The sequence below is a fragment of the Pelodiscus sinensis genome, chromosome 10 (genome assembly GCF_052426305.1).
Source record: "Pelodiscus sinensis isolate ZL-2025 chromosome 10, ASM5242630v1, whole genome shotgun sequence".
NCBI classification, from domain to species: domain Eukaryota; kingdom Metazoa; phylum Chordata; order Testudines; family Trionychidae; genus Pelodiscus; species Pelodiscus sinensis.
Window position 1 is genome coordinate 16671241 of NC_143061.1, and position 24126 is coordinate 16695366.

Genomic DNA, 24126 nt, shown 5'->3' on the forward strand with positions numbered 1-24126 from the left:
CTGTTTAATTGGTTAACCAGTTAAACATATTGTTTAACCAGTGAATCGATTAAAGGGGAGAGCTGGAAGGGCCATTCTTCCAGCCCAGCTGGTGTGCCCTCCCAACCCGCTGCCACAGGCAGATCAATTCCAGCCCAGCCCTGGAATAGCCCCTGTTTGCAGCGGGCCCAGTACGGGGCTGGAACAGTCTCCTGGCCATGGCAGGAGGGGAGCTGCTCCAGCCCCCATTGGTTAACCTTAATGGTAAATCTCATCCATGAAGGGTGAGGCTTAACTGGTTAACTGGTTAAACAGTCACATCCCTAGTATGAAGTTCTTTCCATTACTGTTTACAGGAACTTAGTCCAATGGTGAAAGAACAAGTCTGGGAGTTGATACCTGGGTACTTTTACTAGTCTGGGTCCTGACTTGCTATGTGTCCTTGTTACGCCATGTGGATATGTCCCTTTTCAGATTAGCAGACTGTATAATGTTGGAGAATTCACAGATTCTGAGGTCAGAAGAGACTATCGTAATTGTCTCGGCTGACTTCCTGCTTTCCAAAGACCATAGAGCTTACCCAGGATCATTTCTGTTTGAACTAACACGACTCTAAGAGAAACATCCACTCTTGATTTTAAAATTGTCAGTGTCATTTCCATAGTGTCTTCCACTCATCGATCTCACAGGGGCCTTATAGACATTAATCTGCCAAATGTCACTAATAGCCCTTGGTAAATTGTTCCAGTGGTTATTTATCTTCATGTGTGTGCCTCTCTTTCCATCTCAGTTTGCCTGGCTTCAACGTCCAGTCACTGGATCTTGTTATACTTTTGTCTGCTAGACTGGAGAACCCATAATGAAGAATTTGTTCCCAGTGTGGGCTCCTATAGACTATAATCATGTCACCCCTTAGCATAACAAAGACAAGAAGGTTAAATATTTTAAGCTCCTTTTGTCTGTTGCTAGTGATGATGACACTGGTTCATCTCCCAGAGCTGTCTGTGAAGTTTAGCTGATTAGCTGTGAGAGCCTTGGGTGGGAGACCCTTTGGGAGTGCAAAGACCAAGTTGTTTTCACAGTGGGACTTGCTGCTCTCATGCTAACGGACCCACAAAGACCGCTACTCAGGGCGGGGTGGTAGCCCTAGATGCCTAGGGAATGCTTTGCTACTTTACTGTTTTGTCCCCTCCCCCTCATTTTCATTGGCCATTTTATTTTATATTATATTATTGTTTGACTCAGCTACTGCATGGAGGCAAGGGACAGCTCAGAAAACATTTTCCCACCCAGGACAAATGGCTGGGGCTGCTCACAGTGTATCCCAGTGATTTGTTTTGGAACGACAAGAACAGGCAGTGTCTGTGAATCTCCTGTCTGATATTTCATTATTGCTTTCCCTACCCATTGCCTCTGGTTTACTAGCCTTGATTGCATCCCCTGCTGTTGCTCCCTTTGCTTTAATTCAGGGGGTGGGGAACCCTGGGGCTGGATGCGACTCCCAGCTTGCCTGGATCTGGGCCCCGGGGCTCAGGGTTCATTTGGTAGGCACAGTATGCCTGTGGATTTGCTGGGGAGGAAGTGAGCTACCTGTCCCCTTCCCTTTTTCCCTAGTGTTTGGTGCCTGGGCGAGGCGTAATTTTAGCTTGGCTTTGTGCAAATGTGTGTGTGTAAAAACTGAAACAACATAGGAGCTATCAAACCAGCTGCTGCTCCTTCTTTACCTGTCTGTGTTTAAACTGGTGCAATAATATTTTCAGTTTAGACCATGGTTTTGTTGCATTGTTGGAATATGGGCTGCCGCTCTGGCTCCATAAATTCCCTTGTTCAATGAGTGAAAAGTCCCAGTGGGCGAATTGGCTTCGTATTGAAGTAATAAATTTAGGTGGAATGAAATGCCGTATTGCTCTCTGAAATCACTCTGCTGCCTGCGGAGCCGCTTCTCACACATCCGGAGTCCACCCACAACAACTGCACGGCTGTAAATCCCTGTTGAGGACTCTGATGTCTGGCAGTGGCTTGCAAATCCATACCCTGCTAAGGAAAAGATAATGTAATGGATCTTATTAATCTGCAGGGAAAGGTGGTGTTAGAGCTGAGACGGGCCGGCTGTCCTCAGAGACCCAGACAAAGGCTTTAGCATAAAACGAAATCAATGTATGGGGTCAAATGTCGCAGGTAGACATCACCATAAAACCAGAGTAACTCCACATTGATATTAGCAGACTCACTCCAGACTGATACCCAAGGAGAACTTAGTCAGTTGATTTTAATACGCATATTAACATTCATTCTTCCTGGGTTTTTTTTCTCCCCCAGGAAAATGCAATCAGAAGAGTAATCTCAGCTTTCCGTTGGGAAAAGCAGCTGCTGAGAGTGCTTATGTAGTCTGGCTGCATGTTTGCTCCAGTTTTTCCTTTTTTGGGCAGCAAAGAACATGTCCTGGAAAACTGAATTGTAATGCTGTTCCCCTGGGACACTAGGAGTCTCTCCAGTGACCCAATTTTGTTCATACAATTTGCAACAATTGTTGCTGGACAAAGCAACTGTAATATTACTACATGAAATTCTGGACACAAGGAAACTTCTACAACAGCTGAGACATTCCATTCCCTCCATGTTTATACCATACAAATGAGAAATGCTGGAGTTGATAGGGAGATATTTCCTAAAGAAAAATCCCCTCTGTATTTGTTTCCCCTAATGTTATCTCTCACTCTCTGTATCAGGAGAGCTTTCATATCAAAGGTCTCCACAAGCTATTTTAGTGCTGTGCAAAACTGATAAAACCATAGTTTAAAATTCCCAACTGTGTGCTTTTTAAAAATATACCAACTTAATTTAATGCAAGACTAAGTCACAAATCAAAGCTACTAGAATCCCCGTTGTTCTGTGGTTTTAAACACAAAGGATGTAGTGAAGTAGGAGGCCTGCAGTGAGCATGCATCAGCCAGTAACCAGCACCTCTAACTCACCACATTGGTGTAAGGTCTCTAGATGTTTTATGCCAGTGGAGGATTAGAAGTAGTGGAACTCCACTCTGCCATGCCCCAGACATGACCCCTACCTCCCATCCCATCAGAGCCAGGAGGTTGTGTTGGAGTAGGGGGCAGCTGTGTGGCCATGTAGGGCATGTCTACACAGCAGGGCTCAACTCAAAATAAGCTATGCAACTTGAGCTACTTTAATTGCTAGCTTAAGTCAGAATAGCTTATTTCGACTTTTGGCATTGTCGACATAGCAGTTATTTAAAAAAAGAGCACTCTTCCCCCAGCTTCCCTTACTTTTCATATAATGAGCGTTACAGGAGTCAGAATAAGAAGCCCGTTATTTTGAATTTATTTCAAAATATTTGACATTATTCCAAAATAATGCTGCTGTGAAGACATAGCCCTTCAGTTTTATGGAAGTAGAGCATGAGAACTCCTGGGCCATAGACTGAAAGGTTCTACTGTCTGACTTAAAAGGCTTTGAACTCTGGGATGTCCTTGGCACAGCCTGTTGTCCTGAAGTTGTGTCAGCATGCTGCAAACAGCACCACATCATGACACTAACCCTGTCCTGGTGCCACTGGGGATTCTTCACATGCATGACTTTCCACACTAGTTTGTTCCCAGTGCAAGTTTGGTTCTGTGGGGCTTGATCTTGGCCCTTTCAAGTCAGTGGAAAACTTTCTAGGAACTTAAGGTCATATGCAATAAGGTGACCTTGTAGCTCTACTTCGTAACTTGTTCCACCTGCAGATCTCATCCAGCACTGAGAGGCACTGTCTCCTATGACCTCATGCCAGTAGATATTCTAAAATAACTAAATATTCATTTTATAAAAAAGACAAAATATTTAACAGTTGCCAAACTACTGAATCGTACTGTGGGATGTTGAAGTTCTTTTATTAAAATCACATGACCATACGCAAATTGGAGGCACGTGCCTCTGTCTGGGAGCAGCAGCTAAGCCTCAAACAGAATTTGAACATGTAGTATTCAGGAGCCTTGAATTATTCCTCTGGCTCTGTCACTGATTCTCTATGTGACCTTGTACAAGTCACTTCTTGCTGTGCCTTCAACCATTTCCCCTTCTACCATCTGTCTATGTATTGTAAGCTCAGCAGGGCAGGGTCTCTCTCACTTTACATTTGCACATTGGGGCTTCTGGGTGCTGCTGTGCTGGAAACAATCATTAGGAAAATGTGTGAGTCTTCTTTATTGGCACCAATGCAGAAATAGTTGCCTACACATTTCCTTGGAGAATGCACCCTGTCTTTTCATTTTCTTTCCTGTTTACACTTTGCACGCTTGCTCTGTGTGTGTGTAAGAAAGAGAGAGATAAAGAGAACATGTGATGTGAGCAGTTTTGATATAATGTGTGATTCATTTGTGGGAAGAAAGAAATCAGCACTGAGCAAAATGCAGCACTTCATTATGGTATAAAAATAGACAGTGCTGTAGAATGTAACAAAAAAGTGAGCAGTTTGCATATGCACTAGCCGCTCAGTAGCTGTGCCTCATAGGTCAGAAAGCGCAACAAAATGAACCCTTTCATGGTTTCGCTTTTTAAACTTCAGCTTCTCTGTTTCACTGCTAGTGGGGGTTGGTTTTGGAACCATTGTGACGTTGTCTGCTGACACATTCTGACTGAACAACTCTCTTATTTGTGGTTTGCTATTTTTAAGAGACAGTCACAGTCAACTGTTTGGTTTCTTCTTCTTGCCCCCTCCTCCGCAATGCACGTGCAGACGTTCATTTTTCCCTCAAGAAATTACCTACTCGACTACTGTCCAACAATCTTCTTCTTACGACTCTTTATCAGTTACCAAAAATAAAGGGCTACCATCAACTCATATTGCAATGAATCGTATACAGTTTTGTCAGAATCCAAAGATGTAGGTATCATTTAAAACCGTGGTTTAAAATATCATAATATGAAATGTTTGTGAAATAAAACGATCATCTTGTGTGTTCAGATATGCCATTCTCAGTGGAGATTAAACATGTGATCGTCAGCAGTATGGGTTTGATCCAAAGCCCATTGAATCTGTAAAAAGCGCCAGTCTAGTCGCTGATCTTGCGAAATAAGGGATAAGGGATCTTTCGGAAAAGGCTTTATTTTCCGCAAGATCAGTGTCTAGACTGGCGCTTTTTTCCAGCAAAGCTCTGTGCGGAAAAAAGCGGCAGCCATTTTTATGCTAATGAAGCGGGGGAGATTTAAATTCCCGCTTCATTAGCAATTGCGATACGTCTAATTTACATCCCTTTTCCGAAAAAGGGATGTAGTCTAGACATAGCCTGGTGGGTTTATAATCTGGTCTGTATTACCTGTATTCCTGAATTATCTAAGTATCAGTGGCAGTCATCAATCTTGAAAGGTAATGGTGTAAGCAATAAAGCAGTTCAGTTACTCTGTCATGCTGCAGCACCAGAAGGGGCTGAAAGTACAATTCTTGAGTCACTGTCCTTGCCACAGATAATCCAGATTTAAAGCACAGGGCCAGAAGATGAAGCTGCTGTACTATTCACTTGTGAGGCCTGCTGAGCATTCCTCTTCACTCTTGGCTTTCCCCTTTCTCCCTGTATTTATCTGTTCCGTTATTTTTATTTTGGGGATGAGCATGGGCCTCTGATGCCATTGCCAGTGATACACACCTGGTTCTCTGTATCCTTTTCTTTCCGCATCATCAATTGACCTAGATAACATTACACTCATGAAGCCGGTGTATTGTATTTATGATTACTCATTATTGATTATTTTAATTCAGTGGAAATGGGATATTTTGGATATAAAGCTTCCCTTGCAACAATCTGCATCAAAACACAACAGTTTTTTGCTAATGCATGTGAACCAAAAAGTGAAATGTAATAGAGAAGAAAAGGAAGTCTGTCAGTTTTCACTTTTGAAGCTTGAAAAAGTACAAAGAGTGACCTAGAATATACCTGTGGTGAAATAGCAAATTTGTTTTTAAAAATTCCTTTAGATTCCTAAACTAAGACATTGAAAACTCATTTTACATTTTACCATCCAGGAATTATCATAAATATGCTAATATCTATTGTACCTACCAAGTCGTCTCGATAGAGTCATCCTTCCGTTTGGCCAAGAATTTAAACCCTTGAGTGGTTTGACATTCCTTTGTGATATTTAAAAAAAGACTAATTTTCATCTGAGCACATTCATGGTGGCTCAGCTCCTCAGAAGTTGAATGTTACGCTGATTAGCCTGTTGTCTGTCTTGTAATATGTCCACATCAAATCAAGTCCATTAATTTGTTCCATCTCCAGGACCTCAGTTAGCATCTAAGTGTAGTCTCTGAGGTATCTTAGTCACTCCTCTGCCCAATCACAAAGTGAACTTTTGCTTCAGAGTAGAAATAAAAAAATATAGATTTTTTTATAATATTCTTTATGGTTTTGTTTGGGTGTTTGTTTTTTTGCTATAGATAAAATGAATATGCTTTCTGCTCTGTTCAAAACTCTGTTGATATGAAGTCACCAAATGGCATCATGTTCTATTCTGGGGATTGAGTTCCACATATCCAGCAGTTCTCCAGGATCAGGCCCTGACTGGACAGTTGTCTGTGTCTCTGATTTATATGAAAAGAGAATGGTCAGAGGGTACCTGTTTCAGTGTGTTACCATTTTACTCTTAGAGCTGGGTTCACACACTGGCTCAGGATGGAAATGGACTGAATTTAGTGTCATTCTGTACTCTCGTCGGCATTTATCCATAATGGACAGTTTGCAACAAGGTGACTATCTTTGCTTGAGTGAGGCTCAGTGCTGGAATGTGAAGGGCAGTGTTGTTTAGGACAGAGTGAAGCTAACAGAGCTCTTGTTTGTGGGGAAAATATAACAAGCACTAAGAATCCTTCAGTACAGGTCAAACTGCTCTAATCTGGCACTCTCTGGTCCAGCAACTTCCATGGTTCGGCATGATTTTAGTTGGATATCCACTTATTATGGGTGTGGCAACTTTTCCCGCAGTCCCCAAAAGTTTGTTTACCACCAGTCCTGGCTCTCAGTGTTCTGTACTGTTTTTTAGCTCTAATTTACCTCTAAATGTCTTCTAAGAATCCAGTAAGCAATAGAAGTGTTGGTAATGCTACTAGATAATATTGACCTCCTGTGGTGCAGCAAACTCTCTGGTTCAGCAACGGTCACGTCCGGACGGTGCTGGACTAGAAAAATTTGACCTGTACTTGATTAAACACTTGGTGGCTGGAATGGAAATGTCTCACAATACCTCAAAAGCGAAGGCTTTGTTATCCAGCGCTCTGTTAACTGGAAAACTTTGTTAACCTGCATTGCCCAGCCACAATACCACCGCATCTTCAGGCACACGTGCCTGACCATTTGCCTCTCTAGTTGGTGGTTGTGGATCTTCTGACAGCCGGCACTGCTGGCTGACATCATCAACAGGCGCCTCCTTCCCCCATATCTGCTGGTAAGGGGCAGGTGCACAGCAATAAGATTTATCTAGCACATTCAGTTAACCAGCAACCCTCATTCCGTATGCGTGCCAGATAACAAAGCTTTCACTGTACTCAAGGAAAAATCAGTAATGTTGGGAATGCAGCCAAAGCAATAAGATGGTTAACAGTGTTATTGAAACAATGATATAGTGACAAATTCATGTTAGACTTGCAATATGCCAACTCCTGGAAAGCCTTACTCACTTAGGGTATGTCTACACTACCCTCCTAGTTCGAACTAGGAGGGTAATGTAGGCATACCGCACTTGCAAATGAAGCCCGGGATTTGAATTTCAGCAAGATGTCAGCAAGTCACCAGGTCCTGATGAAATGCATCCCAGGATACTCAAGGAGCTGATAGAGGAGGTATCTGAGCCTTTAGCTATGATTTTTGAAAAATCATGGCAGACAGAGGAGATTCCAGAAGACTGGAAAAGGGCAAATATTGTGCCCATCTATAAAAAGGGGAATAAGAACAACCCAGGAAACTACAGACCGGTCAGTTTAACGTCTGTCCCAGGGAAGATAATGGAGCAGGTAATGAAGGAAATCATATGCAAACACTTGGAAGGTAATAAAGTGATAGGGAATAGCCAGCATGGGTTTGTGAAGAACAAGTCATGCCAAACTAATCTGATAGCTTTCTTTGATAGGATAACGAGCCTTATGGATAAGGGAGAAGCGGTGGATGTCATATACCTAGACTTTAGTAAGGCATTTGATACGGTCTCGCATGATATTCTTATTGATAAACTAGGCAAATATAACTTAGATAGGGTCACGATAAGGTGGGTGCATAATTGGCTGGATAACCATAGTCAGAGAGATGTTGTTAACAGTTCTAAATCCTGCTGGAAAGGGATAACAGTGGAGTTCCTCAAGGGTCTGTTTTGGGGCCCGTACTGTTCAATATCTTCATCAATGATGTAAATATTGGGATAGAGCGTACGCTTATTAAGTTTGCAGATGATACCAAACTGGGTGGGGTTGCAACTTCTTTGGAGGGTAGGGACATAATTCAAAATGACCTTAGCAAGTTAGAGAAATGGTCAGAGGTAAACAGGATGAGGTTTAATAAAGAGAAATGCAAAGTGCTCCACTTAGGAAGGAACAATCAGTTCCATACATACAAGATGGGAAGCGACTGTCTAGGAAGGAGCATGGCGGAAAGGGATCTAGGGGTCATAGTGGACCACAAGTTGAATATGAGTCAACAGTGTGATGCTGTTGCAAAAAAAGCAAATATGATTCTAGGTTGTATCAACAGGTGTGTTGTAAGCAAAACTCGTGAAGTCATTCTGCCGCTCTACTCTGCACTAGTTAGGCCTCAGCTGGAGTACTGTGTCCAGTTCTGGGCACCACATTTCAAGAAAGATGTGGAGAAATTGGAAAGGGTACAGAGAAGAGCGACAAGAATGATTAAAGGTTTAGAGAACATGACCTATGAAGCCAGGCTTCATGAACTGGGCTTGTTTAGTTTGGAAAAAAGAAGATTAAGGGGGGACATGAGAGCGGTTTTCAAATATCTAAAAGGGTGTCACAAGGAGGAAGGAGAAAATTTGTTCCTCTTGGTTTCTGAGGATAGGACAAGGAGTAATGGGCTTAAAGTGCAGCCGGGGAGGTTTAGATTGGACATTAGGAAAAAATTCCTAACTGTCAGGGTGGTCAAATATTGGAATAAATTGCCAAGGGAGGTGGTGGAATCTCCCTCTCTGGAGATATTTAAGAACAGGTTAGATAGACATCTGTCAGGGATGGTGTAGACGGAGCTTGGTCCTGCCTTGAGGGCGGGGGGCTGGACTCGATGACCTCTTGAGGTCCCTTCCAGTCCTATTATTCTATGATTCTATGATTCTATGATAAGCCGGGCGCCACCGTTTTTAAATCCCGGCTCGTTCAAACCCCGTGCCACGCAGCTACATGCGGCACAGACTAGGTAGTTCAGACTAGGCTTCCTAGTCCGAACTACCTAGTCCATGCTGCGTGTAGCCGCGCGGCACAGGGTTCGAACGAGCCGGGATTTAAAAACGGCGGCCCCCGGCTTATGCAAATGAAGCCCGGGAAATTCAAATCCCGGGCTTCATTTGCAAGTGCGGTATGCCTACATTACCCTCCTAGTTCGAACTAGGAGGGTAGTGTAGACATACCCATAAGTAGCCCTGTTAACATCCATGGGACTGAGTAAGCTTTTACAGAATTGGGACCTATTTCAATGAATTTTTGGTGTCACTACATAATCTAATGCAATACAAATTAAACTATTCCTTTTCTTCTTTCATAGGGTCGTCATGTTAAAACAGGGCAGCTTGCTGCGATTAAGGTTATGGACGTCACCGGGGTAATGTATCCTACTTGGTTTATTTCTATATCGCTATTTCTATGTCCATGAATTACTAACAGGAGTGGTAGGGAAGTCACATGTGAAACAATGTGATGACTCGTGGAAGAATTCTGCTTGAGAGAAGCAAGTGTAATCTATTTCCCCAAAAGCCACAGGATAAAAAGCAATGTAATTGTTGTACTTCTTGGAAAACTAAACAGATGCGTTTCAGAGGGTTACTTAGTAAGAGGGATATTCAAGAAAGAATCATGCCATTCAAAGTTCCTGCCTGGGTAAACAATACCAGATTTGTGAGCAAGGTTTTGTTTTTTTAACTGAAATTACGGTTTTCAGAATATAGGACTTGATCCAGATCCTCCCACCTTTATTTTTTTTAATTAACATTTCTGAATTAGTTTTCAGGAGTACAACATGTACAAAGCTACGTGGCTACATAGAGATATGAGTAGTCAATAGGCCTCACAAGCAAGTTTAGATTTGACTTAGAGAGAAAAATGGAAGCTAACAGTAAATAATTTCAAATGGGGTGGAAACAAATATCCCCTAGTGTAATTCACCTCAGAATCTCAGGTATAAAGGAAATGGGCAGATGAGATTTGGCAGAAAGCAAGACCACTTTGTAGCAAACATGGCAAAAATGTGTAAATGATGATCCCAAGAGATAATGTTTTGGCCTGGATTAAATTTTAGTCTGAAGCCTAAATTTCCCTTTTGAGGCCAAACTAGAGGTAAATTTGTGTTGTAGTGGCATTCAGTGACCCCATAATTTCATCAGCTGCTGCTACAGATTTTGGAAGAAAGTAGTGAAAATCTAATCAGACAAGCTGATCTTGCAAGATTCCTGGCCCTTTCTGGCCATATCTGAAAACAGGAGCCTTTGGGATCTGAATCATCACCCAAGAATGGGTTTGGATCTGGGAGATTCAGAATCTGAATCTACCTTATTACAATTTGAATTGAAATGCGGGCAGGGCTTAGCCAACAAAACTCAGCAACAATTGTCAGTTTTCCTTTTGACTCTGTTTTAGGAAGGCCAGGATGGCAAGTACTCTGTTTCCTGCTTTTCTTATTCTAACAGATGTGAAAACCTAAAACATTAAAGATCCAAATCCAAACATTTGGCATTGACTGGGTGCTCTGTTTAGCTCTTATGTCGCATGTACTCCTATTTAAAAACAGAGTATTTTTTAAATGTACATTAAATAATTCTGAAAAACAAATCTGTGAAAAGTAGAAAACCTGCCACAGCCTGGCCTCTGTTTTGCTTCACCTCCTACTAATGATCAAACAACCCCAGCTAGGAGAAATATGCAAATGACAACAGACTGCAAGTATCATGAAAGCTTTTGCCCTCATACCCTAATAAATGTGTTAGTCTTTAAAGTGCTACAGGAATCCTTGTTTTTGCAGAAAGAAAGATGCAGATTCAAATCAAGAAGTCATCTGTGCTTTACAATGGAAAATCTCTGTGTGATAAATCAGCTAACAGCTACTCCATCAACTCCCATCACTAACTCCTCTCTGAAAGTGAACTTGTTCTGTAGAACCCCTAAGGCTTTTGATTGCAGTGCTTAATTGTCCTTAAACTATGTTCCCTCTAATTGTATGGTACAATAGGCTGTAGAAAGCTACCCACAAATTACTGCATTTGATCAGAGCATGTAGTTATGATCTCTGAATTATGGACCGAGATTAATTTTGAAGGAGCTGGCCCTTGTACATACAGTGTGACCTACTTCACAGAGATTATTGTAATAAAACTGATGGAGATAAAAGCATGGAAATAAGACTGCTGTTTTTGTCTGGTTTATGAAGCTTTAACTGTAGGATTGAGCAGCTACAATAATGACAGTTCTGGGTGTAGTAATGCCTTTATTAAAAAAGCCCGCTGACCCCGGGCTTCTGCACTTTCACCACACTCCAAAGGCGGAGACACCCTATTGACTAATCGAATAGTTGACGCAAAAATGCATCGACTATTCGATTAGTCAATTACCTGATAATTAACATCCTTAATTCTGAACTCCTAAAGTATATGGCACTTGTCAAAACAGCAGCCAGGTATCTTTCTAGCTGGGATGGGATGTTTAGGAGTAGAGGTGGGCTGGAATCTAATTTTGTTGTGAGGAAAAATAGTGGGCTGAATCATCTTTTGTCGGTCTATGTGCTTGTTGTATTGCCAACCGATGCTTCTGTTATGCTGGGCAAATGAACCCAAACAAAAGTTTCTGGTAGAACCGTAGAATAATAGGGGAAAGGAAGGCTTTTAGGTTACTCTGTAATAAGTTTAAGGCCTGGTCTTCACTCCGTGGAAAATTGTAGCTGTCGCAATTGATCTTCTGGAGTTTGATTGAACTCAGAGGATGCCCCTGCTGATGGCTGGTATACCTGCTCTTGTGAGGAGTAAGGGAAGCCAATGGGAGCATTTGCTCCTATTGGTCTGTCGCTGTGGGGACAGCACCAAGCTCAGTGTAAGTAAGCAGATTCTAGATACATATTCTACGTATCTGGAGTTGTATACTTTAAATCGAACTTCCAGGTCTAGTGTAGACTTGATCCAAGGCTATGTCAACACTACATATTATGTTGGTATAACTAATACCCACCCCCAGGCAACACACTGACATAACTTCTGCAACTCTCAGAGATGGTTCTGTTATGTCAATGGGATAGAGACAGTTCTATTATGTCCATTGGCATAGAGGTCTTCACCAGGCATGCTGCAATCACACAGCTGCAACATTGCATATATACACTTGTCCTTACTCGGAACCTTGTACGCCAGGAGCGGGGAACCTTGCAGACAATAGAAGTGGTTGTTGTTTACCCAAGCAATACATATTTAGCTCACTTTAACCTTTCCTCATGCCAGTTCTTCCAGTCTCTTAATCATTTTTACTGCTCTTCTCTGCATTACACCTGAAAGCTTATGGTAATTTTGGTCGCTCTCTGTAGTAAAGAAAGAAATCGGTGTTTCTGGCCATGTGTTGGGAGACATCTGGTCAGAAAATACAGTTGTTTAGGAAGAGCCCATGTTTGTAGATTAGCTGATCACCAGGGCGTCTCTTTATTTACTAGTTTATAAAACTGAAGTCAGAACCAAACAGATGGGGTGGTAATAGACAGGGAAGGAGGTAACATTTATTCAGGGCTCTTTAGAATAAAGCTAATCAGCAATGTGTTCACTGCTCTTTCCTGTTCTATAGACACCGAGATGTCAAAATACTAGAATCCTAGAAACAATGTAAAATAAAATTAGGCTAGATCAGATCAAATCCAGTGCAAACAAAGCAAACTGGGGAAAAGATAGAACCCCAAAATGTGTATCCTCATAATTCTCTTAGCTGAAGACTAGTTCAACTCTTACCGTTTTGGAAGCCAAATTGAACCTGCCGGTAAGAGACTCCAACTCCACAGAAGTTTCCACCAGTACTGAATTTGTCCTCCTAAGAATATTCTGAAATTATCTGGATTGGATAGCTGTCCCAGTGCCTACCTAAATCAGTCACAGAGTGTATATGCTTGTGATAATTGTACATGTAAATCTCAAATTTCACATGCCCTACATGTGCCAGAATTTGATGTTTTACCATGACAGTTAGGAAGTTTTTTCTACTGTCCAACCTAAACCTCCCTCACTGTATTTGGATTACTCCAGAAAACAAACTTTGATATAGACATCAGCCTAAGTTTGTTTTCTAAAGTAATCCAAGTGCAGGGAGGGAGGTTTAGGTTGTTCAGTAGGAAAAACTTCCTAACTGTCATGGTAATTAAACACTGGAATAAATTACCTAGGAAGATTGTGGAATCTCTATAGCTGGAGATTTTAAAGAACAGGTTAGACAAACACCTGACAAGGATGGTCGAGAGATACTTAGTCATAGCATGAGTGTAGGCAACTGGACTAGATGGGTGACCTCTCGAGTTTGTTCCAGTCCTATGATTCTATGCAGAAATGAAAGTAACTTAAATTTCTTACAGTCCCAGACTGGTGGGGGGCCTCCCCTAGCTAGCCCCTTTCACCTGCCTGTTGCTTAGCACAGTAGCCTTCAGGAGAGCCTGGCTGGGAGTGTGACCCACTTCCTCCTGCAGAAGAGTGCCCTAGCCGACTCTCACTTTCATATTCTATTCTATTCTATTCTATTCTATTCACGTTACCTTTTTCACAGTGTGTAGTCATAATTCTTAACCTTGTGAGACTCAGCCACGGAACCCATTGCCTTAAATTGGAATTATACCTATTTATACTGGGACTGAACATATGTCACATTGTAAAGCACGGACCTAAATAAAGCGCATAAGCAAAATTAGTGGGGGTGGAAGGTGGAGAAGAGAGGCATGTGGCCTGCCTAAATTGGCTAACTGCAACAAAAATGAAGAGAAACCTCGCCAATGAATAATCTGTGAAATGTGTTCTTTGGTGTCTCTGAGTTTTGTGTTTTCTTATCCTAGGATGAAGAGGAGGAGATCAAACAGGAAATTAACATGCTAAAGAAGTATTCTCATCACCGAAATATAGCCACATATTATGGTGCTTTTATTAAAAAGAATCCACCTGGAATGGATGATCAACTCTGGGTAGGCAGTGCTTTTAAATATCCTCTTCTTCTTTTTATAAGCCTTGGGATTTGATCTACTGAGTTTCCTCTCATTGTAGTCTAACCTCCCACCTCTTCCCCCCACCCCCCATTGCAAAAGCTCTTGTTCTGCCTTATTTAGGAACCATTTGCTTTGTTTATGCTGTATCTTCATATTGAAACTGGTTGTAGCTTGTGATGTGAAGGAACACACTCCTGTTTTGCCAGAAAGGCAAGATTAGACCTTTGATACAGGACTCAATCAAAAATAAACATGCAGGTGGAATTTAGTGATGTGCTGGAGAAAAGGAAGTTTGGTCAAAGAAGTTTCACTACAACACTGAAGCTAAATAGTTGAATGCCTTGGAGGTCTGAACCTCCACAGGCTGTCACTCCCACTGGCTTCACTTGGAGTTGTAAGTGCTCAGCATCTCTAAGGATCAGTCTCAAACTCTCTTCCATCCCTCTCTATCTTGCTTGTTTTCACTTGAATACAGGGACACAGTGAGTTACTTACTCAGGTCCCCAAACTTGGGAGAATTTGGTTCAAATCTAGATCTTCTTGCACAAGAGAAATGACCATGGTCTCAGTCTGGATCCTAATTGACATACGTCCATCCCGCATCTGGCAACGTGTTTGGGAGAGACCCAAAGCTGGAACATCAGTGAAGCTGTTGCAGTTCAGGGTTCCATTTAGTTTTTCATCTCGTACTATCAGAGACATTAAAAAAGAATTCTAGATACCGACTGTGCCAGATTTTGATGTGTTACACGGATGTAAATCTGTATTCCATTGAGTAACACCTGTGTAATTGAGATCATCATCTGTAATTATATCTTCTCTTTTTATTGTGGCACTTTTTAGGGGAAATCACATGATGGTTGTGTTGAAACGACTAAAAATAATGGGAAAGTCATGTAAATGCAACAACACGGGTATTGTTTTGTAGTCTCAATAACACTTGCAGAGCAAGTAACGATAACTGTGATTTGTGCTGTGATAACCACGGTCAGATGCAAAAATAATAGGTGCCATATTTGAGCCAAACTTTTTATAAACTCTATCCTGAACTCAAAAGTTTTCCCATGAAATTGTGGGGAGGGAGAAATTCAGACCCAGTTTTTGAAAAGTGTTCTCTATTTTGGGGTTGGCCAACTTAAGGTGTTCTGAGGCATGTCTTTTGAGAAATACTGAACATCCATAATTCCACAGGAGATCAGTGCAGAAAGGCTGGTTTCTATCATTGTGGAAAATTGGACTGTTTCCAGGCAGATACCCAAAAAAAGAAGCAACCAAAACACGTCAACATTTTTGAAAATTTGGCCCTAAAGTAGGGGGTCTCAAACTCAGGGCCAGCAAGCCATCCCCAGCTGGAGCTGTGTCACAATCTGGCCCAGGAGTCTGAGAGGGGGAGGAAGGAGGTAGGGTTGTCTGTTCTTGTCCCCCAAGCCTTGCCCCTTTCTGACACTACCCTGCCCTCTCCCCTCCATGGCACCTAACCTCAACCCTCGAGGGGCGTGGCCTTAGGGTGTTGCGGGTGGGGGGAAGCAGAGCACAGCAGAGTGAGTATGTCCCCATGCGCGACTCCCACTGCTGCAGAGAGTGCGGGGAGCCTGACCACTGATGTTGCCCCACGCCAGACTCCCCTCGTAATTCCCAGGGCTGTGTCCGTTGGGGTAACAGGTGCCAAGGGGGGAGAGGGTGGGACAATGGCATGGAGGGATGTGGGTTGGGGGGTGGAGATGGACAGCCCCTTACTCCAGCCCATCTAGATTACCAGAACAGATTGCACAACTGTTCTAGCCAGGGATTGCCTGCAGGCTGTGCATTTGAGACCCCAGCCTAAAGCTCTTACTGAAGGTTCTCTGGTATACTCCTTTGCACTCCGGATGTAGATGGTTAATCATCCCCGTGGGGCCCACTGCAGGCAGCGGCAGCTCTGTGCTCCTTCCCCTCCCAGCTGCAGATTTTGCGCTGGCTCTCCTTGCTGGCCCCACTCCCAGGGAGCCGGCTTCGCGGTGGTGGGCTTATATATAAGCTTTATACTACCAAGCCCGCAGTGTGTTTAACCATGTAACCGCTAGGATTGTTAGCAGATACACGGTTACGTTTTTAAATTACTTTTTACATCCCTAGTTTGAACTCCTTAGAGCTGTTACAGAGCATTGGTTTGCTTTGCGTTTCACACAGCCCAGGCTTTTATTTGGCAGCTCTCTAAGGTTCCCAGATAAATTGGTTCAAATGTTTGTCGAATGCGCATGCCAAAATGTCAACAAGTCATGGGAATAAAATCACAGAATACATGATTTCCGTGGCATCTGTGACTAAAATATAGCTGAACTAAAGGGGATGCTGCCAGTGATCCCTGTATTTAGGTTGTCTAAGGCTTTCCATTATAAAGTGTTCTTACAATATCTGTCTGTCTGTCTGTTTTTAGAACCTTTTGCACATCCTTGGCTTGTGCTGGTCCATTCGATTCAGCAAAAAGAAAGCTCTTGTTCTAGAAAAGTGCCTTTTCTTTGTCTCATGGAGTTCTATTCAGGTTTAGCAGCTTTCTAAGCTGTTAAAATGAGCATTTCCTTTGTGTTGCTTTGTGTTCCTCAGGAAAATCTTGGTAGGGTGCCACCATAAATAAACACAACCCTGAGGGATGTGGGGACTTTTGTAAGAGCGGGGGTGCTGAAATCCAACCTCCTACTCCTTTCTGCTCCTCCCCAGCTGAGGCAGGAAGCAAAGCCCCATCACACGGAGCTGGCAGCCAGGTTCGCAAGTCACAGGGCCAGGCAGCATCAGAGCCCACATCATGCAGGTGGTAGGCTGGTAGCCTAGGGGTGCTGCAGCATCCCTAGTTCTCATGCCTAAGACAACCCTTCTATAAAATTCATTACATGCTGCCACCACAGCATCCGATGCTGCACAGGGAACCTTTGGGAGCTGCCAGAGCAGTTGTAGCAGCTGATGTTGAAGGGACAGCTCAGCTGTGCCATGCCAGGCTGACCTTCTCTTGAACAGGCTCAATGGTCCTAGTGTCCTTTGCCATCTTCTGGGGCACCACGTGGGACGGGAGCACTACTATTTGGATGGAACTGTAGGACTGGAAGGGACCTCAAAAGGTCTTCTGGTTTAGTCCTCTGCATTCAAGGCACCATCTAGACCAGGGCTGGGCAAGATGTGACTCCTGGGCCAGATCTAGCCCACTTAACTATTTGATCCAACCCATGGGCTGCATCTGGCTATTTACTATTCATGTCCTCCTGTGGGTGCCACAGAATGTCCAGGAGGTGTCTCAGGCAGCAGAACCTTATTTAAAGGGCTCCCGGCCTCACCACTACTGTGTTGCCCGGTGACCACTCAGGGTGGCTGTGGCTATTTAAAGGGCTTGTGGCTCGGCCGTTGCAGGGTAGCACCAATACCAGGAACCATGAGCCCTTTAAATAGGGTCCTGCTGCCTGAGACACCTCCTGGAAATTCGGTGGCATAATTTGCTTAATAAGAAATGTGAGGTCCCTGACAGCTTACCAAAATTTGTGGAGTGGCCCTGCTGTGAGAATTATTGCTCATCCCTGAGCTACACCATCCTTGACAGATGTTTGTGTAAGCTGCTCTTAAAATCTCCAGTGCTGGAGATTTCACAACCTCCCTAAGCAATTCATGCCAGTGCTTAACTACCCTGACCGGAGAGTTTAAGCAGGCTCCCCCTTGACCTTCCCTCTGATCCAGCACATGGTACTAGAGGTCCATCTGGCCTCTGGGATAGTAGCTTTCTCTTGCTGTCCCTATAACTCAAGTGGCAGCAGTTTATGCTTTAGTGCTAAAGATTCTGGCCTGCCCCCCTGTTGATGGTTCATGAGTATGTTCTTCCAGTTGTACCTGTTGGAATCTGTTTTTACTTTGTTGCGGTTTCAGTCTGATTAACTCTTTTCTGGTCAGACAAGTTTATCTCTAAAGCTCCTGTCCAGGGGCCTCCACAACAACTCAAACTTGCCAAAGATAAATAATGACAGAAAAAGAATCTCCCATAATAGAATCTCCTTTGTCAGATTCTCCCGCCCTGGAGAAAGGCCCAGGAAAATAAATTAGCCCCACTTCTTTCAGGCAGCTGGAACCAACGAAGGCATAAGCTGGAATTATGATTCCTCCAGAACAGCAGTTCTCAAATTGTATTGCAATTTCTGACAACAAAAATCACTACACAACCCCAGAAGGGGGGGGACTGGAGCCAATGCCCAAGCCCTACCTTCAGCCTTAAGTGTGGGGGAAGTGGGTCTTGGTCTTGGTCTTTGGCTTCTGCATTTGACCCAGCAAGTGTCATGCCAGCCCTGAAGACCCCATTTTAATGGTTTGCACCCACCATTTGAGATCCACTGTCCCCTAAGATTCTGCTGAGCCCCTTCCACAATTGTGCAAGGGAGAAAGCTTTTTATACCCACACCTCTATTTGCATCCCCTTGGGCTCAATAACTGGTTGCACGCCTGTGTCTTGTGTCAGCCTAGATGATACGATGGTCCCTTAAAAATGTATGAATCAACCTACTCAGTAGCTTGGCCAGAGTCTGGACCTTTACTTAAAGACAAAGGGATTAATCATAGCAATGTAAAGCTTTCAGGCGATTGATGAGTCGTGCTAAATTTCATCCTCTTTACATTTAAAAGGGATTGTGTGGCTAGTGTTTTAGAAAGAATATGTCCTGTACTGAAGGTGAATGAGAAGTGTTTGAGGGAAACACCTTTGACAGTGGGAAATGAGCAACGCTTTTGTCTCTGTATTAAATCACTGTTGTGTGAGGTATCTGATAGAATTCTCATCCCGTTCCAATTTAATCGGTTGTTGCTTTGGAGATAAAGGCTTGTTTATTTTTCACCAGCTCTTTATTGAAATAAAACTGTTTCTGATAATGCCCAAGTAATTCTCTTTATCGACACTGAGAGGCTTGATACGGAAATCATAAAAGGGAGCTTTTTCAATAGAGATTAAGATCTCTCGGAAACAAGGCAAGCTTCTGACAACATATTGTCGTTCCCCCGCAGTACCAAAGTGGTGTAGAGGTCTTTCAGTTCGACTGTTCTCCATTCAATAACAGCAACCGGCAAAGAAATAATGAACTACTACACCAATTAATTTCCCTGCAACTAGAAAGCTGCACACAGCATATTCTGCTGTGTCTCCTGACATTACAGATGCAGTATTACAAATCTAACACATTTATAAAAGGGAAATAAAAATCACTTGCATAATAAGAAATGGAGGAGGAAGGTAAAGCATTTGGCATTAGAGATGGCGATGACCTAGGGTTTTTTCACCTTCTTCAGCAGCATGGAGTGCAGATGACTTGCTGGGATTATCTGGATGTATCTCACTTAGCCTTGCCATTAACGGCATCTCAGGCATCAGTGCACCTATGTCCGTCCTATTCCTGGCCTGCATTTAGTCTCGTGTGCTGTAGTTCTTTGATCTGTTTTGGTTGTTGGGTTTAGTGTGCAGGTATTAGGTGGTGGTGGTGGCCTGTGATATACAGGAGGTCAGGCTGGGTGATCTGATGGACACCCTCAAGCCTTAAACTGTGACTTGCAGTGTAAAAGACATTGAAATTGGTTTTGACTGTGTTTTGGTCAAAATGTTGCTTTTAGATGTTCATAATTGAGATCTTTGATCTTCTCTCTGCTCATGCAGATCTTTTGTCAGTGGAGGTTCTATGCAGGTGCAGGTTGAACATCTCTAGTCCAAAACTCCCTGGTCCAGAACCATCCGTCATCTGGAATTATTTTAGTTAGCCAGATATCCTCTTTTCATGGATGTGACCAAGTTTCTCGCGGTCCCACAAAGTTTGTTTACAGCTACCAGTCCTGACTCTCAGTGTTCTGTGCTGTAATGTAGCTCTTACTTTACCCCTAAATGTCCTCTAAAGCCCAGTAAGCAGTAGGAGTGTTGATAATGCCACTAGACAATTCTGATCTCTCCTCATCCGTAAAATTACCTGGTTCGGAACCAGTCAGATCCTGAGAGGGCCAGGCTGGAGAGGTTCAACCTGTAGCTAGAGGAGAGTATCTGAGACAAAATTCACTGCAAATCTTAGAGAATGTTGCCCCCAGAGAAGAATTAGTTTGTCTTATCAGGGTAGATGGGCTACAGCAACGGGCATAAAGTAACAGAGCTCAGCTAACAGGTGGACTAGGACATTAGATCACTCAGTACCAAGGAATGTTTTTTGGGAAATAGCTGAAGCGAATCAAGGAAACATAAACATGCATCTCTGATTTCCCCAGCTGTCTTTGTGTATGGGTGTGTTTGGTCAGCTAGTGTCTTGCTTTGTTAGGAGCAGATTTTGCTTGGTTCTTGCTAGGTGCACAAAGAAGGCACAATAAATCTTCCCGTCTGCTTGTATGCCCTCATAGCCTCCTCCCTATTAGTCCCCCTGTGAACACAAATCTTCCTTCTATAAGGGAGGAAGGAGGTGAGACAGTGACCCCTATTGCATTAATTTAATGGATAAGGGCCCAAAGAATTAACATGACCTTGTAATTGTCCAACATTGAACAGTGTGGTTCAGGGATTGATATACAGAACGATATACTTAATGCCATGGCAACCACTGTTAAATATCCCTTTAACCTTTTAGTGAATATACAGAAAAGAAGGAAGACAGTTATAGCATTTGAAGTGCAAACTATTAAGCAAAGCTTTCCTTTTAACCACATCCCGCTTCTCCCTTTTGCTGGAGGGAGTTTTTAGAAGGAAAAGAAAAAACCCTGGTTGCCCATCTCCGACATGGTGTTAAAGATGGTAATAGCTTTCCCCTGGGGACAAGAGAAGTTACTTGAGAAGGGGTGAAGTTGTTAGTGTTGCGCCTGCTGTTAAAGACAAAACAAGATAAGCACACAAGCAAAAAGAGAACGCAAAGAACCACAAAGATTTTTAAAAAATGCGGGTTCTGTCTCTGGTTTGGAATTTAAATTGCAACCTCACTGCCTTAAAAAACACAAACCAAACCAAACTACAGGCACAATACACAGTCTTATCAGCTACTCTGAGATCCAGCAAACATGTCCCAGCATTTGGCTGCTTAGGGCATTATTTCTAGCTGCTTTTTTCTGGACAAAGGCTCTCAGCATGTTGCAAAATATGCAGACATGACTGGCTAAGCCGGACTCTTATTAGGCAGAAGGAAAAGGGGTAGAGACAAGAAAGAAAGGAAAATAAGGTAGTAAAGGGAAAAGACTCTTCAATGGTTTGGGCAGGGCTGTCCCTAGCAATGCTGGTGCCTGACACAGCCCAGCATCTGCTCCACCACCATGGGAAGGGGCTGCCGGGGCAGAAGCTAAGGGATGCATGAGTCCTGTAGAGCAGGCTATCTCATCTGCAGCCTCAGCAGAGCAGGTGGGAGCCACTGGCAGTAGTGAGCAGCATGAGCCCGCAGGCTGGAGGCCTCAGGAGGAGCAGAGGGCAGCTATGCCGCTGGCCGGAGCAAAGTGACTTTTTCCCCCCTCCACGGCGGAAGGGGAAACAGCTGCTTCTCTCCGGCCAGTGGCATGGCCAGCCCGCTGCTCCTCTGGAATCCTCCAGTCTGCAGACTTATGCTGGACTCAAGAGGGCCGGGGGGAGGCAGCCAGGGAGGGGATGGGGCTATGGCAGCAGGATGGGCAGAGTGGGGAGATCCTGGCCACCAGAGCTGACACACAGCACATAATTGCTAGGGCACCATGAAATGTGGGGCAACTTGGTGTCCCAAAATGTCGTGGTGTCCTACAAAAGTGTAGTTTGCATATGGGTGGGGACAGCCCCAGGTTGGGGGTGGGCAGCAGGTACACCAGGTCTCCTATCCTGGATTTAGCTGGATATGTGGCGGTGACAGTGTCTTCTGGGCCCCTCTTTTGGGCCTGGTCTGGTCAGGATCTCTCTCAGGAGTAGGAGGGACCCCGGAGACAGTCGCTGGAGGTGGCAGCTGTGATGGCAAAAACTCACTTTATCCCCCCCTGCATCCCCCTCCTGTTCTGCAATGTGATTTGTCCTTTTCATATTTGTTCATTTTTTTAAATTGTATCCTTTGGTATATATGGTTGTGACTACTTTCTTCCACTATTTGATCTGAGGAAGTGGGTCTGGCCCACGAAAGCTCATCATCTAATAAACCATCTTGTTAATCTTTAAAGTGCTACATTGTCCTGCATTTTGCTTCACTTTATCCCCTTCTCTCATCCTTCCATCAGCCAGTGTCACAGTTGCCAGCTTTTTTCTTCCACTGATTTTTTTCCTCTCTTCTTTTAAAACCCCCCAGAAGGGATTCATGGATTGAAATTACCCTTCCTTTCATTATTTTGTCCACCAATTAGATCTAATTTCTCACACTCCTATCTTGGGTCATTGATTTTCAGCCCCACACTGTTTTGTTTATCAGGCATGATCTTAACACAGTCTTTGATTTCTGTCAATAGGCCTTTTTGTGTGGACTAATTCAATCAGTCTCTTTATTGCACCTTTTCCCATCAATATTTGCAGGCTATCCTGATGCTTTTTGAAATTTCGTACACTGTGCACAGCTGAGCTCACACGTAAGGAAAAAGTGTAGGCCCATTATCACAACACCTCCCTCTGCTGAAGTGACCTGCCATATAGCACAACGCTATGTGCAGGGCAAAATGCACACCCCATGTGAGCTGGGGAGCTCATGGGAGGGATTGTGCCTCTTTCAAATCCAAAGTGCCACATTCCCTACAGAGAGTCATGTGCAGTCTAAGAGCATGAGCAGTGGAGCCGCAAGCAAAAAGTGATGAGAGATAGAAGGCACAAAGATTATTGGTGAATGTCTTATAAAGTTAAACACAATGAATTTCTCCTTCCCCCATGTATCATCCCTCCATCCTATCAAGTATTGGATCCCAAAAATGAATTCCCAGCCTTAATTCCAGTCTTCTTATGATGTGCTGCTGATCCCTGAACTTCTTATCCCCACAAATGAATTGTCCACTCATCAGATAAATGAAGTAGAGGACCCAATGAGCAAATTGCTTCTAGGTGTCATGGTAGGTATCAAGAAATAGGAAATGAATGGAGAGCAGTGGCTTGCAAACCAGCTTAAAGAGAGCATTCCACTGTTGAAGAAAACATGGAGTCATTTTAGAGAGGCAAGCCACTAAGGTGTTGAGGTTGGCATCATTGTACAGAGTACTGGGCATGGGTAAGTGATGGACTTTTAGAGGGGGACAGAATTATGCAAAGGGTCATAAAGAGACTTGACGTTGATTGTATGGGTGATCAACACAAAGAAGTCCTTCCTTAGCACATTGATGTTCCAGAGCTGATTCTGGGAATGTTAGGGTTAGCGTTTTTTATGTTCCCCCATAACTGTATACTGTGTGTTAATATGGGGGTTGCTTTGCTGGTTGATTGGCAGCCGTCTTGGCCATCTGCAGTGTATTGAAGTAATTAACCAAAAATCTCTGCCATATATGTACAATTGTAATAGATGTTGCTCCTGTGTCTAGAATTGGATTTACACTACATGCAGAGTAAGCTTCAGGATGGTAACAGCTGAGAGCAGAGCAGTGGTTCTCCCCATTCCCCAGTGGGGAGAAGTACTTACCTTTCTGGCAGGGAGATGGATTGCTTCCATGGCAACCCTAAAAATGAGAGGTCAGGTAGCTTTATAATAAAGGGAGGAAATTACAAACACGCAGCATTCAGAATACATATCCTTGGCAAGTAGCTTGGAGTTCCTGCTATGCCACAGATGTGAGGAAGTTTGTTCAGCCTTTTTTAAGATGTAAT

General features: G+C 43.4%; 1 protein-coding gene across 11 annotated transcripts in view; it reads left to right on the forward strand.

Annotated features, from left to right (window-relative positions):
- Positions 1 to 24126, forward strand: part of TNIK (TRAF2 and NCK interacting kinase) — a 353730-nt gene that overhangs the window by 185710 nt on the left and 143894 nt on the right. For all 11 annotated transcript variants that reach the window (XM_014572378.4, XM_014572379.4, XM_075937944.2 and 8 more), the window contains exons 3-4: positions 9726 to 9782; positions 14238 to 14363. In XM_014572378.4, coding sequence (XP_014427864.3) covers positions 9726 to 9782; positions 14238 to 14363 — 183 coding nt within the window. The remainder of the gene's footprint in view (positions 1 to 9725; positions 9783 to 14237; positions 14364 to 24126) is intronic.